The sequence below is a fragment of the Amia ocellicauda genome, chromosome 15 (assembly GCF_036373705.1).
Source record: "Amia ocellicauda isolate fAmiCal2 chromosome 15, fAmiCal2.hap1, whole genome shotgun sequence".
NCBI lineage: Eukaryota > Metazoa > Chordata > Actinopteri > Amiiformes > Amiidae > Amia > Amia ocellicauda.
In genome coordinates, this window is record NC_089864.1 from 17,536,490 (window position 1) to 17,553,189 (window position 16,700).

General features: G+C 37.6%; 1 protein-coding gene across 1 annotated transcript in view; it reads right to left on the reverse strand.

The window, feature by feature from the left end:
* ppp1r12a (protein phosphatase 1, regulatory subunit 12A) overlaps nt 1–15,849 on the reverse strand; it is a 60,786-nt gene extending 44,937 nt beyond the window's left edge. Inside the window, exon 1 of the mRNA XM_066724681.1 lies at nt 15,527–15,849. Within this exon, the coding sequence (XP_066580778.1) occupies nt 15,527–15,763 (237 nt within the window). The 5' untranslated portion in view covers nt 15,764–15,849. The remainder of the gene's footprint in view (nt 1–15,526) is intronic.
* Nucleotides 15,850–16,700: the final 851 nt, after the last annotated feature.

The window sequence follows — 16,700 nt, forward strand, 5'->3', positions numbered from 1 at the left end:
ATTCTTTAAATAAGAGCAATTAAATAAGGCTCCCATAAAACTAATGAAAGATGTGGGGATAGATGAAGGCACCAATGGAAAAAATAAATAAATCAATCTAGAATTGCAGTTATCCAAGTGGTTCCTTTCGTTATTCATGACATTTCTTAGGCTTCAGTGGCGGACAAATTGGTAGTCCAGATGTCCACATAAATCATTCCTATTAGCACCTTACCATTTTATTTAACATTGGTATATATTAATTTGTTCCCTTTCTTTTCAAAGCTCACTGAATAAAACTGTTTAGAAGGGTTCGTTGTTGCCATCAATGTATCAAACTAAAATGTAACAAAAAAAATATTCTAAAAATTCTAAAGATTTCATAGGGCCCTACATACTCCAAGGGCCATTACAACATTCACTAGAGAAGGCACTAACAGTGCCGCACTCAGTCTCATTAAAGAAACATCATTGTGGGGCTACAATCCAATTATTATCTAAAATGGTGGCAAGACACCCAGCTCCCTTGTGAATCACTGCTTGTTTGGACAGAACAGTGGAGAGGATATTGAGATCGACAGTAGTAAGAGTTATGTTCCTTTATTCCGTGTTAAATATAACACTTGATGATTAAGCAAAAAATAATCCCTGCTCTTGAATGACCATAAGAACTGCGTTGAAAATCAATCCAGAGGTTCAAAGCACACCGAACTTCACACATTCTACTTTTACACTTTTTCCACAAGTTTACACGCTTGGCTTACAGGAACCTCATAACGTAGTCTGAAATGAGTGTTGCGAGAGGGGGGGGAAAAAATGAAATGGTAAAAGTATGCTACATTACACTAGTGTTCCCCTACCATAATACTGGTGGCAGCCTGCCACCCCCCTATCAACTACAAAAAAATAAACAAGCGCACGTTACACCCCCCCCGCTTTCGTTAAGCACTACCCCGCTTTCATTTGCCATTAACCCCACCACCAGTCTAACAATCCGCTCACACCCACCCCAGTCAACAATATGGTAACTCCCCATACTGCCATGCAAATTTCTGTGAGAAACACAGAGTACATGTTTTTCTCCATTGAATCCAAATCATGGCCTAAAACAGGCCACCAGCACACTAAAGACATCATGATACAAGATGCCTAGTTGTGAACTTCATGAAACCACAACATTAGTTAGTTAGTTTAACTCACTGAATTTGCATGTGTATTTCACTCTGAATAGGTTTGGGATCCAAACAGTTGAGTTTATTCCAAGCTATCAACATGTGGTTGTCAGAGAGAAATGGAGTAACAAGGGTCTGTGCAACCTGAGGATTCTGGGAAACACTGCTGACTACACTTTATACGTCACTGTATACAACCATTATATCTGTAACACAAATCTGCATTTTTTTCCATTTTAAACTATTTAAACCATTCATATTAAATTGGCTTTTTCTAGCCTAAAAGATCGCATATCAGTACAAAAGGTCATGCCCATTTAATTAAACCTCACCAAGTAAAGGAAAAGTTAATATTCAGCCCATTTAGAGGACTATCATTTTTCAGAAAAAAAAAAACGTTCAAATGTTTTACTCTGACATGAATAATCAATGGGAATTGCCTCTCATGACCACAATATTGTGGCATTACATTTCCATTTAAGAAGTGTTTTCATGCATACGACAACCTAACAAAATCAGCACACCAACACACCCTGGTTTAGAAAAACTCAGAAATGTAACCCAGGGAAACATGCACTCAAAATCATAAATTCTATTGCAAAACATTAATCTGTAATTCTACTCCCAACAAGTCTGATTTATGCAAAGCAACAATTTAGAGCACACTTTTTATATAGAACAAACTAAAACAAATGTTGAGAATCTAATTTGTTTCTAAAGGAGTAAACTGTCAAAGGTTACATCTGGTATAAATCACAAGATACAGTAATGGGTAAGACTTCTAAATAATTGCTCATGAACCAAACTTAAGTCAAAAACACTGTCTAAATGAACATCACTTTTTGGGAAAGTACAAAAACAAAAAATTAGTTGTGATATAAATGAGAGGAGAAAAGAGAAAAGCTTTCAGCAAATTCATCAAAAAGGTACAATCATCCAAACCAACTCAAAGGTGTAGTTTTCTTAATGATTCACTATAGTTTTCTAATCAAAACTGATTTAGGTTCAAGTATTCTACTTGGAAAAAAGTAGTTTAGAATCAAGCAGCATTTCTAAACACTACACATTTTTTGAGGAAAGCTTTTCCCTTAAAGGCTTTACATACTGTTCAGGAGAGCATAAATGAATCCAGTCTTTAATTATCCACCTTTTTAGGCACTAGTTTGGCATAGAACAGAAGAAAATATTTATGTGCAAGCATGCGTGCGTGTAAGTATAATATATATGCTAAGAAATTGGAGGCTGTCTTTATAGTGGACATGTCCCTGTTTATCAGAGGAAAGGAGGTGCTCTAGGAATGCAGCAGCTTGGATCTGTACAAGCAGCAAAAAGGATTAACAAATGGGATCTGCACTAGCTTATCTTCCCAATTTTCTCAGCATACAATTAGTCTATACTTAGCCTGTGTGTGGCTTATTTATAAAAAAAAAAAAAAAAAAAAAAAAAAGCAACATTCACAGCTAGTTAACCAAGCATTTACCTGAAGAACTATTATATGGACAGGAATAACTAAGAACCTGAGTTACCGGAATCCGTTCACAGCAAACAGATAATTGAAAAACATTGTGATGGTTAGGAAAAACAGAACTTTTGTGTGTTCTTTGCATTTAATCATAACAGTTTTACGAAGATGTGTTTTTATAAGTGCAGTTAAATTAAAACCAAATATAAAACAATTTACGGTCATATTAAAACAAATTAAAATTAAGCCTCCTTTGCAAGTTCCTGGTTTGAAAGACTTCAAAAATGTGCTCCATTGTATAAGTAGGTTATAATGCCATTATAAAAGAAACCCCTACAGAGAAAACAAATATAGAAGTCGTTCTTCAGAGAGAAAAAAAAGGAATATTACTCCCATATAAAGTAACAATTTCCTTTGCTTTTGTTACTTTTGCCAAAGTTAACCCTCCTTCCCCCCAGTTTTTGCAACTGAAGCCTCCAACATACCAGTGGAGAAATTCCCAGATAAGTAATACTCAAAGCATAAAGTTTCAAGGATCAGTGCATGTGAACGCCTTCCTCTGACATCACTGCATCTACAGTATGAAGGCACTTCCACATAAGGAATTCCTTTTTACAGTCTGAGCAGTGCTATGCAGCAGGCAAGCTGGGCTAAAAACGAGCTACTGTGCTACTGCAGGAGGCCAAGAAAAGGGTATCGCAGCCCTGCCAAAGCCAGCTGGGTTTCTCTGCATGGCCAGGCCGACTTCCTTGAACCATCACAACGCAATCACTATTGACCATATATGGGCCTGGGATTCCCGTGGAAAAAACAGCCCCAGGAGAGAGAATAAGAAGAGAAAAAAAAAAAAATCTTAACCATACATTTCATTTATTCTCCACAGCCAAAACAATAGCTACGATTCAAAGCCAAGTTTGTTTCCATGAGCTGTTACTGTCAGCGGTCCAAGGGTGGGTGGGGGGAGTAAAATGGAAAAGAAAGGAGACTCGGCTGCATCCAACTTGCTCAGCAATTCCAAGACTGCACATCAGATTCTCTGACTTAACACAACAATGATGGTGTATTGGAAGCAACATGTTCATAATATTATAATTTCACAATAACTTTTTACTTTTTTCTCTGCAAGAAGTGAATATTTTCAGGACACAATGAGTGGTTTTGGTAAACAAAGTGGGAAATTACTAGGAAGATATCCTCACTGGATATCAAGGTGTAAACATTTTTTTTTCTTCCTTTCTTCCAATTAATGTGTGGCCCTAGAGATGTCCAGAGAGAACTTGCATCACTGAAGCGATTTTCCAAACTATGGAGAAAATCTTGATTCGTTCCTCTCTTTAGACTCAATTAAAGTTTCCCTTGCATCTTCCTGGCATGTTTAATCCCTGTTCATTTGATCTGGAAGACTGCACAAATTTAACCACTTAATGTAAACTCCCCAAACGTAATGAACAGTTGTAATCTTGACCCTTTGCGGGGTGTTACTGGCTGTGCTGAAGAGGACAGAATGATCTAAACACAGATAGCAACTAAACAGTGAGTGCCCCTTCGGATAAGCGAGCACCAATGAAATGGGAACACAGGAGGCAGGTTTCAAAACAATATAAATTGGAGTATAAATCTACTGATGTCACAAGAGCCTGATTTGCAGGGTTTTACAATTAAAACTAGGGTTAAAGATTTAAGGAACACAAAAGTATGCATTATAAAAGGACTGCAGGCATAAACAAAATGCGGATAACATGTAAAGCCTTGACAAGGAAATGAGAAATAAACACATGCTTCCTCTTCATTTTTTTCTTAAAAAGATTTCATTCTATCAGTTCTCATCACAGTGAAAGAAAGAAAGAAAAAAGAAAAAGGCTAAATGTTGAACGTTAGCCAGAAAAGTTTTTCGCCAACTTAAGGTAAAATGTATGCATGATAAGCAACATGTAATGACATAAGATCAGCATACTGGGTGGCCAGCAAAACACATCTGTTTCATGGATTATCAGTTTGGCTGGGCTATTTTCATTGATATTTAGTTTCTTGTATTGTGGTGTAACAGAGTGCATGACATTTTGTACCTGGGACATTGCAGGTCTTTATCATCTAGGTTTCTGGACTAAACCATCACTCGTGTTATAGATGTGGAACTGGGGTCTAATAAATTAAAACCAAATTGAAAAATTGGGGATGTTGTGCCAAATTCTTAAGAGTAGCAAGATTTCATATTATTAAGTCTAGAAAATGACAACATGTGCAACCATGTGAAATCTGAAGTCCATACTGCAACATAAAAGAGCTACACTGGTTTATAAAATACTAATTTTCAATTATCCTTATGGGGACAACTACAAATGTCCTGAACAATTTGACTGTGATAGGCTAAATAAAATCAGCTCAATATAACTATGCGTACTAAAAATGGTATGACATGTAGACTATATTGTACCCTTGTAGGGAAAATAGCATTACATGAAAAGATGACAGGGATATAAATTGAAAGGAATGTTAATTGAATGGTAAGAGCTATCCCTCTAAATTTGGACTCAGATTTTTAGCCCAACCTTAGAAGATAAAAACATCCTTTTAATTCAGAAAACCTCATGGAAAAATAAAATGTATATATACAAACTGGATGTCATTATAGTCCCTTACTAACTCTTTGTGGAATAGCAGAACTATCCTGCTCAGAAATTGACAGACAAGACCACGAAGAACACTATCAAATTAGAGAGTGTATCCAGATAAAAAAAGATTAAACAATACAAGTACAAACAATATATAAAAATACCCAACTTTGTTAGTATGCTTATTTATTTTCGATAGTCATTAAAGGCAAAAGACGGACTTACATACAATATATTAAGGACTTATCAGTATAAAATTAAGGACAGACAAGTTTGCCAGTCTAGGATTCACAGATGACTTTTTAAGTGCATAAAAATGTCAATCATGCCCAAAGCCCCAAGACAAATCAAACAAGGATTTGCATTCATTTTGGCTTATTCTGTGTTCTGCACTCCCTGGTATGAATTTTTTCACAATTAAATTCAGTTTTGCTAATCATATCAAACCGTAAGAATATTAAACATGCACATTTCATTGAGAAAATGAATGAATATTAGATTATCTTCATAACACCTAAGGATATCCTAGCATGAGGATCTGTTCGACAGCTTTGATCTGTTAAGATTACTTTTACATTTCTTTAAAATTAGTATACTGGCCCAACTAAGATAAGAATGAGTTCAATTAGTTACCAGGGAACTCAGGTGGAAGAGAGCAAATATGCACCCCTGGCTTACATGAGAGGATACAACTAGGCTGTCAAACATTTAGATGCATTTAAATAATTAAAATAAAAGGTAATGCCTGAAACTCTACTAACACAGCTAAGTTGCTATGTATTCTTAAAATAAAACTAATGCCAGACAGGAGATCACAATAAATGACTTGCAAAAATATAAAAAATGTACAGTTCAAGTTTCTTAGTATGTAAATAAAAAGCACCATGGTGAAACAATCAGCAACTTGACCATAGGAATACAATGAGCAGTGGATGGAGAGCTACATTCATAAACCAATAAATACAATTTCACACCTCATTTTGATATTGTATGAAATTGTGAAATCATTCCCTACAAACCAGAGAAAAATCCCTGAACTGTACTTGAAAAATGAAAATCCTTGGTATCATTGCAGCATGACTTCAGTATGGAAATCATATGATGCAAAAGTGAGGTATGCAGAGAATCACTACATTCAATTACAAAACAGAAGTTACCTCAAGGTGGCTCAGGAATTTCTTCCACCCACTTTTGTTATGAAATTCTGTTAAGACTCGGTTGGCTTTAACCTCATTAATTAGCATACACAAACCTAGTTTCACAATGCGCGTGAGTCACCACTGTATCATATAATAGGAACACCCCAGGAAGCAGGCGTGTTGCAGTTAGCTGCATCATCAACAGTTTACAGAGCACAGGTGATGATTTGGCTATGGGGTGGAGACCGGTTCTCATCAAGTGAATTTGTTTCTTCTACATTAAAGCCACACACAAATGTTTGCCAAAGCTTCTAATGAGATACAAGCAATAATGTGTAAAACAATTCAGATATTAATTAGAAAAGGCTCAATTTCCAAGCAATAATATGACCATTCTTGAAGGACACGCTTGAAACATTTGCAGTCCTTACAGATTACATGCAAGATTACTTTAGAACAAAGGTTTAGGGGGACAGCAGAACAAGATTGTAAATGAAGAACTATGGCCTTCTCTTTATGCAAAACAAGAGGCTACACAATTTCTCATGAGCACGTCAGACTAGATAATGCAGCCCATTGGGGGTCTTGAATGTCAAGACTACTGAAGTAGTTCAAGCTCTGTTAAGATTAATCCAATGAGCAACCAGCATCTTAAGAGGAGGACCTCAGGGAGACTCTTCTTACCCAATAGTTAGCTCCGTTTCCCCTTTTAGCTGTTCTTCTGCAGGTGTGTTTTGCTGCCTAACCTGAACTATAACCTAGAAGACAGAACATTCCAATGACCGGAAGTCATGTGGGACCTACATCACTAGGCAGTGATCCTTCAGTAGAAAGGATTCAGTCTCCAATCAGTGAAACCTTAGATTTTAACCAGTTTTATTCAGTAATGGCAAAATCCCATTCAAGCAGCTAAAACAGGAGTGGCTAACCTTGGTCCTGGACAGCCGCAATCCTGCAGGATTTCCAAGTCTCTCTTAATTACCAATCAGTGGATATCTTGAACACAGGGACTTTTTGCCTAATTAAGACCCATAATTGGTTCAAGTAAGCAGTAAACGATCTGGATAAAATAAAAACCTGCAGACCCTGCGGCTCTCCAGGACCAGGGTTAGCCACCCCTGAGATAGACGTAAGGAGTCAGGAGAAGAAATTAAATCGCATTATCTGCACACTTCGTTCCACATTAATAAAACATGTTTATCAACAGAATATCCTAAATTGATTTACAGGACCAATGCAATTTAAGCGGTGCATCTTTAGCTTTCCATGTCGAAATCAAAATTGATAAAGACATGTACAGCAAGGTTAAACAGGTGAAAGGTTTGTAACTCATGTGTGGCTGGTCCTCTACATAAGATGAATTGCATAAGCTACTGAAGTAGTAGAATGACTGAATATTAGTTTCAGAATGAATACCATGAACTTGTGTTTAAGAAATAATCTACTTACTCCAATACAGTACAACAGTGATTGTGGAAAATCTTATTTAGGCAGTCAATAAATAAACCAGACACTGAGTGAAGTCTGTGTAAACCTTTAGTTTAGCATACTGGCTTCCAATTTCAAAACAAGTCTCTTAACTTTTAAATAGATGGCAAAATTGATCTAGTTTTTAAATGTTTTTCTGGAATTTAACTGACTAAGCATGATCCAAATGAACCAGTTCCAACCTGTAATAAAGCTTGTCTAAATAATGTCAACCTCACTTCACATGATTTTTGTTTATGAATGAATACCTCCGTGCTCTGCTTTACTGCAGAGGAAGCCAATAAAAATGTGAATTTATATATAGATGCATATGATTTAATGTTAATTCATTTGCCAAGTAAATTCAGTGGCTAGAAAGACTGACAATTTAAAATCCTTAATAAAAAAATTAAAAAGCAAAATTGACACTCAGTGAATGCTGCAAGAACGGTGGTAGCAGTCAGCAGCAACAAAGTGAAAGCAGAAACATCTTTGACCACACAGAGGCCATGGTGGCAGGTTCCCACGCTGGTTGCTCCAAGAAGGGTGTGCAGAACAGCCCGAATCAAGCTGCAGCATTGGCAGCGTTTCCAAAAACCTAACCGTAACAGGCTTGTGACAGTCTATACATTGAAAAGTGCAAACCATACTGAAGGGTCCTGTTAAAAAACAAATGTGCCTATTTGGAACCTCTTAATAGCATGAAATGTGAGCAGCAACTTGGTCATGTTTTGTACATTTATTTTGGCTAGTTAGAGAGTGCAATGTTGAGAACATTTCTCTCTCTCTTTACTCAAACACACATTGGAGATTATGTAAGCAGCCCACGACTTTATCACCATCAGTTAATGACACACAAAAAAATGCATCTGCTGCTCATTTGGCCATGGGGACAAAATGGGGAAGATGGAAGTTATTGCACGCACAAACAGAGCTAGTATCAGTGTATAACAAACTGAAAATAACATTACATCACTCTTAGGAAGGGCACTCATTGTACAATTTTGCATGTCGATCATCTTTATAAAATACACTCTGCAAAGCATTCGTGCTCTCACAATTAGGCCTCACATTGCATTGCTACACCCACCAGCCTGCTTTAGGTTTAGCCCTCTGTGCAGCAGTCACATGCCTGCTAAAAGGCATACTGGGTGTATTACTTAAGTATCAATATCAGAAGAGGTCAAGAATACAGCAGCCTGACAAGATACAACAACACTGGCATGGCATAGGGGGGTTTTAAGTAATCTCTGAAGACTAATAATCACTTAAGAATTGAGCCCTATGTGAATATCTTATGTTGTTAACCTGGTGTGGTAATGCTTCTTTCGTCGACTAAAACAATTTACAGCAACGCATACAGTATATATAGATTCAGCATGCTAGTCACGTCTGGTATTTCTGTATGCTTTATGTAGAAGAAAACAAGTATTCTACAAAACCTGGACAGTACTTAATAGAAACTGTTAAAAGGCTGGTAGATATTAAAGCCTTCATCATCTTCTAAAGGGTGGGAGAGCAGCTACAACATGTGAAGACAGCACACATAATAACAATTAATTAACACTGGGTCATGCTTGGTCATACGGAGTGCGCCACTAAGAATATAAGCTAATACAAAGTCTGGATATTCAGAAGTCAAGGCTCTCCTCAGGGATATTCAGGGAACAATTATTTCATCAAGACAGGTTCCCTCTACCACACTTCTTTACCTTGTTAATTCTCATTTTCTGCAGTAGATTGCTCTTTCACTAATTTTTGCAACTCTGCATAGATTGGAAGCAAACTGTGTGCATTCAGCAGGTAAGTATACATTTTAGGTAAAATGCAACAGGAAGATTTTTTTTTTTTTGGTCTCTGACAGGAAGGGATTAGGCTCATCTCAATTTGCCATCTCAGGTTACAGAAGTTAAGGTTATAAATTTGTTGAAAGCTGCGATTCCAACAAGCTGCTCTTCGAATGGTATCACAAGCACCATCTTTGCTTGCACTCACTTATCAACCAAGAGGTTAACCAAAATAAAGTGGAAGAATTCAGCAGAGAGGCATAGGGAGAGCTGGAGTGAACTTCAGTTGTTAGTGTATTGCATTAATCTACCAACAGAGTGACTATAAATGCAAAACAAAACAAAAAAAAAACAAGCATCAAGCAGTATTGTAATAAATTGATTTGAGAAGAATATGGACAACTTATTTTCAGTGACAGTATGCAATTATTGAAAAGCAAGGTTGCTAACTGAAACTTATATGCGTGGGATACTAATTTAAGGGAACCCTGGTATTAAGGATTTTAAACACTCAAATTGACTTAAAGGTTATGAAGTTCATTTCCTGGAAACGTTTGGAAGCCACTGTCTCCTCTTAAAATTGACATGTTAATATTTCAAGAAGGCTGTCTTGGTAACAAATACAAACTACTTATTTCAGAGCTTAGGGGGGGGGAATAAATTAAAGAACATCCTATAACAACTATAAACAGCTATGTGGTTAAAAAAATGAATCTAAATTTGTGGGATAAACAGAAAATGTAAATCCCTTCTGATTTACCAAGGTAAAATATCAATTCGTTTCAATTTAAGTGTTGAGATACTAGGAGATGTGGTGAAGAGAAAAGGAGGGGTAAGAAAAGAGCAAATATTACACAATGAATACATACTCCTGTATATTAACATTGTATAAACTACAGAGGTAAACTTTTTCCACTGCTGTAATATTCAAAGAAACCAGACTCAAACCATCAATATCAAACTGCAGCTTTGATATTCTGCCTCTTCCACACACTGCTGTGCAGGGGATCACAAACTAGTACAGAAAAGGTGACAGCTGAGGAATGCCTCCTCTCCTATGCCATGGTTTCCACTGATTGTCATTCAAGGAATGCAAACTCCAGACAATGACAGCCTGGAATGTATCCACCCATCAAATATCATCACGTCTTAGTCTTTTCATTCACAACTTGAAGCCCCTATCATTCCATAATGCATTCTAGTGCTAGCAAAGATTGTTCTCCAGTTATGGTTAGGTTAGCACCAAAAAAAAAAAAAAAACCTTGAAGACCATGCATGTGTAATATGATTGCAGTTATGGGTAAACTTTACACATATCACAAAATAAGTTTATTAGTAAAATAACCTGTTGTTTAAGGGGAATGTGCAAGGTTTAAGCACAATGCAAGTTTAAATCTCTTGAATTTTTTGTGCATTAGAATTACTTGCAACTGGTTGGCAAATTGTTACCCTTAACTAAGTTGTTCACTAGGGAATACAAAATAGTAAGGAATCCAAAGTTTCTCAATCTTAAGAACATGTGATCTAATATGAACCTGTTTCAGTCACTTGTGAAACACTTTACATTAGTGCCTGAAATCTGCTATTTCTTAAAAAAAAAAAAAGTTTCCAGACTAAGTCAATTTTAGACATGTATACCATAACTCTAGCAGATTTACAGTATTTCAAATTGTCAAATTGCACCCAATTGTCAAACACAGCTCTGTAACACGAATACCCATTTCTGCTCCTCAAACATATACACTGGACAGGGGAGATTTAGGAACTGCTAGACTTGGATCTAAATTAAGAACACTCTTTCAGAGTTAACTCTGTCCTAGATACGGTCCCTGTCAGAAATAATTTTGATTCTAATAACCTTTTGAGGAAAGATATTGGCTTATTTCACAGAAGAGATGATTGCAAGGGAACGACTAACGTACATTACCTCTGGTTCAGTGCCAGGACTAGACTACAAAGCAGCCGAGAATGTCCAGTGACTCACAGTGAATACCAAACTTAGACTGATCAGAGGCTAAAGGGGTACATCTGCATAAGCTATTTATAAAGGCACACTGACCAGTACCATAGACCAGACACTGCTTTGTTAGAAGACACCCCTGTTTCATTTATTTAATCATTTTGCAGAATCTTTATAGAAGGGAAATTTTAGTTATTGTAAAGAGAAATACTTAAAATGTTTATTTATTCCTACAAAAAGGGTACCATAATTAAAGCAATTATAGGGTGAAATGCACAGTGCTGAGTGTTAAGAATAACAAAGTTAGAAGTAAAATATCCATGTTCAAAAAGCTGTAATACACCTCCCAAAAAATATTTTCCAAATCAGAAAACACCAGGCTTTCCAATTTAGAATTACAATCATGCAGTAGCGGCTTCCTGAACTCCTGCAGCTGATCACTTATCCAAACAACACATTGCACAAAGTGCTGATCTCTCATACCAGGCTCACAAGCGTAACACACACACACAATAATTGTTTTTGGACTTTTCTCCTCAACAGTTCACACCATCTAACATTCAAGCACTCTTGCCTTTAATGAAAAGCTCCACTAATAATAATAATTAAAAAAAAAAAAGCATACAATCCAATAGGCAGCAAAAGTGTACGTCTTGACACAAGCAGTGAAAAATATCAATTATTTCCTTCAGTTTTAAAACAGAATAGTGTAATCAAAAAGTTGTGAAATGTAAATAATCCTTCATATGTAAGTATTGTAACCAATGGGCTCCAATATCTGAGCATTAATGAAACTACAGTCACTAAAATGCTACATGATTTCCATGTGATCTTTTTTGAAAGGTGAAGGATAGTAGCAAATTGTAAGTTAACAGCATATCGATGAGAGGGGGATATTTCTGCATTTCAGTTAATAAAAATATATAAATCTAATTCAAGTTACAAGCATGTGGTATAAATAAAATCTTTTGCCACCCAAGGAATTGTCATCTTGTTCAAGAGAAGATACGTTTAGGTGATTATTCAAGTAGTCACAGTCTTAAAATCAGTTAAAAGGTGGATAATCCACTGCTTTAGTGTGACAATTACCATTACTGAAATGCGGCACATTATGTCGCTTAAGGAAGAGGGAGTACCCTTGTACTATCCACAAAATATGCATGCAATATGAACTTAAAACGACAAAAGCAAAAAATAATATAATCACAGGGAAATCCATTGGAGAGGAGAATATATATTTTTTAAGATTCTGAAAATAGTTTGGAAGCTCTAATGTAGTATAACTAAATACAGCTGACCAGCCTGATCCCACCCACAACACCCCCCCTCCCCACACACACACACACAATCCCTGGATTAATCACATTACACACAAATCCCTATATCGTCTTTTTCTTGTTTCTCTGACTACAAAGTAACTAAACTTGTGCCATTACATAATAAAACAGACACTGCAAGGTCCAGCTGCAGACATGCTTGCATTTGTGTAGTTGCTTTAGAAACTGTCTTGGCCGTTTTGTGAAACACTGCAGAACTGGATGAAGGCAACTCATTTGACTCACGTTGACGTGGGACTGGTTTATCAAGAAACTTTCGGCCCAGTAAATCGTGTAGTGTATTTTGAAAGAACTCCATTTTGATCAACTTTGAACACACAAGTGAAATTCTGACAGGGTAACTTATAATATTTGCCCATTCATTGTGTTCGAATAAACACAAAAAGGTTAATTTTGGAATATGGAAATGTCAGAGAGTTGCCACTTCTAAAAGCATGGTTGTGAAGCAGGAGATGCTGGCATCAGACGAGGACAGAATGTAGTGCTAACCAATATACCAACTACATGTATGTATGACTGTTCAATCATACTACAAATATCAAGAAAGACCGGGAGAAAAACTGATGCATGCTTAGGGTCATCGAGGTCAATGATGCTAACAAAGACAGTAACCAAAAAAAATAGGTAACCAATAAATAGCCTCCTGGGTGCTTATGACTCATCTCATTCAAACACTACATTCTGATAGTGAAAAACAGGTAGGCATTTTTGTTGCATAGTTGCCTTGTAATGGGTGCACAATTACATTGAAGAGAGGAAAAAATGCTGTGTTAACTTGTAGATTGGGGGGTATTTTTTAGTTGTAATGCTTAAAGAAATATTTTTTGAAAAGCTTTGAGAAGAAAATTGTTTCCCAATTAGTATAAATTCTAATACAATCTGGGTGACTTAAACTATTCTGCCTTGAACAAAGAAGGGCGTACCAAGTTGCATCAACGACAGATTATATTTGGACAGTATATTTATATGTAGTGTGTGCTGGATAGGAGACAAAGCAAGAAGCAGCAAAGACAAGTTGAATTCAGCAGGGGGTAAGTAGGCAAGTCAAAAGCTTTCAAACACATATCTGTGAAGTGCTTTAACTCCAAGGTCGAGTGAAGCAAACTAATATTGTATAAACAGTTGTTATAATTGTTTATATGAGTAATGTAAGTTATGTTTTAAAGTATTGCTTGTGTAACATACAATTATTTTACTTTGTTTATAATGTACAAATAGCTCACTATTCAGAGTCTATTTAAAATAAGATTTTGTATTCTCTTCATGTCAAACATTTTAATGCAGCTTAATGTAATGGTTCAACTATCAACTAGTTAACAAATAAGTCAGATTCCCCAACAGCTGATTTCTGAATTAGAGTGACAGCACTGACCAGATATTTAGGCAAGACCAAGGTACACATGGAAAAATTACATTTAAAACCATAACACACTGTAGATACCCACCGACATCACAATAGACAAGCTGAAATGGTATTTGCTTCATATATAGCAATAGTAGCTTTACCTAATCAGTTCCTCTAAAAGCATTTGGACAATTCCTTTGACCTTGTTCACCAAGATATGCAAAACAGACTCTACCAGGTGTGTCTATATTACCAACAACGGGCTATTGAGGTTTTGAATAAGCAAACATATCAAATCAAGGTAAAGTGGGGGTATCTGTAATTGGACTATGCATATGCATGGAGCTGTTGACATTACACTTCAAAATAAAGCGAAGTCATGCTAAGCAAATGACAGCAGGAGACCGTCTTGTACAGAAGCACTTTTTACTGGTCAAACGTATCCATGTCCTGTTGTACTTTGACTATTCTGCTTTGTTTGTGCCTTTTTTTTCCCCCTACACTAGACTGCGGCATAGCTTGAAAGCTAAAAATATTCCTAATGGTGCACCCCTTCTCCTAACCCACACAACATCACATTTAAATAAAATCACAAGACTGACTTCCCATGTCTACAGGTACACACATTTCAATTCGCAAGCCAATGCTCGTCCTTTAGTGCACGTTTATGTATTGCTGCATATGCCAATCGTAAGAGATCTGGACAACTATTGTGTGAGATGTGAAAAAACACGAAGTTATAGGGCACAGATCGAGGGATACAAGCCTTCTTCGTGATCCGCCTCGTCGGCTTTAGACAGACATAAAGAAGAAAACTGCAGCCACAACGGTAACCCTCGGTGGAGCCAGACTACACCACCCAGGTCTGACTGGAGAGTTTGACACAATGCTGGTACTGGAAGCTGCTGTCTGTGGCAATATCACTATCAGACACTTATTTACGCTTTCCACTCAAACCCATGCATTTACACCAACACGACGGTGAGAAAAACAACAGCAGCAGCAACGACAACAACAACAACAACAACAACAAAACGAGATTTGCTTTTTTTCCCCTCCCAGCTCCGTTCAATCCAGCCCGACGAGCTGCAGCCCCACGGCCGGCCCTCTGCCATTCGCCACCGCAACAAGGTAAACAGCGACTCCGCGGCTCTGGGGCTCGTTTGATCCGATCGGCGCTGGCCTCAAATGTCCCCTCTTAGGGAGAAGAAATCACACAGAGAGAGAGAGAGAGAGAGAGAGAGAGAGAGGGGAGGACGCACGGACCTGATGGAGGGCGGTGAGCCCGTCCACATTGGCGTAGTTGATGTCGGCGCCCCGGTCCAGCAGTTTGAGCACCTCGTCGCTGTCGCCGCTGGAGCAGGCGGCCAGGAAGACGGCGCCATCGTCGAACTTCACTTTGGTCTTCTTCTTCTTCAGCACGGGCGGCTCCAGGTCGGTCTCCGAGCCCAGCCAGCGCTTGAGCTGCTCGTTCCGCTTCTGCTTGGCGTCCGCCATCTTCATCCCCCTCCTGCCTTGGCTTCTTATCGCTTTCCGAGGGAGGATATACTTTATACTGCCACTATCCCACAGCGCACTGGGGCGTGGGGAGGGGGTGCTGGACGTCGGGTGGCGTGTGAACTCGCTTTCCATAATCTCGCGAGAAGCGGGTGACGTCACGGCCAGGCTCTGCAGTGGCGCGTCATCAGCGGAGGAGTTGATGCTGGCCTGACTGACAGGGACTCTGTGCTGTGACATGAACTTGCAGTATTGTCTTTAGCAACAAGTTGTAACTGTTGCAACAATTTAATTATGTGTTCCCAACATTTAAACACATTCCTGTATACTTCTAAGACTGAGCAGTGGCCCTGGCAGAGAGGGACACAGGAGGCTGGACTGCAGTGACGGAATGGTATCTATGCGCTCATTGGAAAGGGTTTTGTTTGGGTTTGTTTTGTCTTTTTTAATTTAAAACCGTTGTGTTTGCTACATCTGAAATCATTGTTTTTTCCAAATACAGTAATTGAATCCAGAGATGTCTATTGGGAAATACAACACAACAAAGACAAATGTTCCAGATACATGTGTATCTCAATAATGTCTCAACAAGGCGGAAGAATACATGTGTTCCTCTAATGAACATATTTAGTCAGTGTTGAAATGATCCTTTTCTTAGTAGACGTCCTTAAACAGTTACTACAATTGTCACAAATATACATGTTTCACAAACACAATACAGTAAGAGCAAAAATAATACCAACATAAGTCATATTTAAAGTAAATTAAACAAAGACAGCACAATTACAAATAGTATAGAAGCAGTTACAATTAACACAATCTAAACAATAACACATAGGCTAACTGTTTACAGAAATGTTTACACATAACACAATACAAAACAGCAAGATCTTACAGTCCATGTTTCATTATACCGGTAGACTAATCTGTAATTAAACTGAAA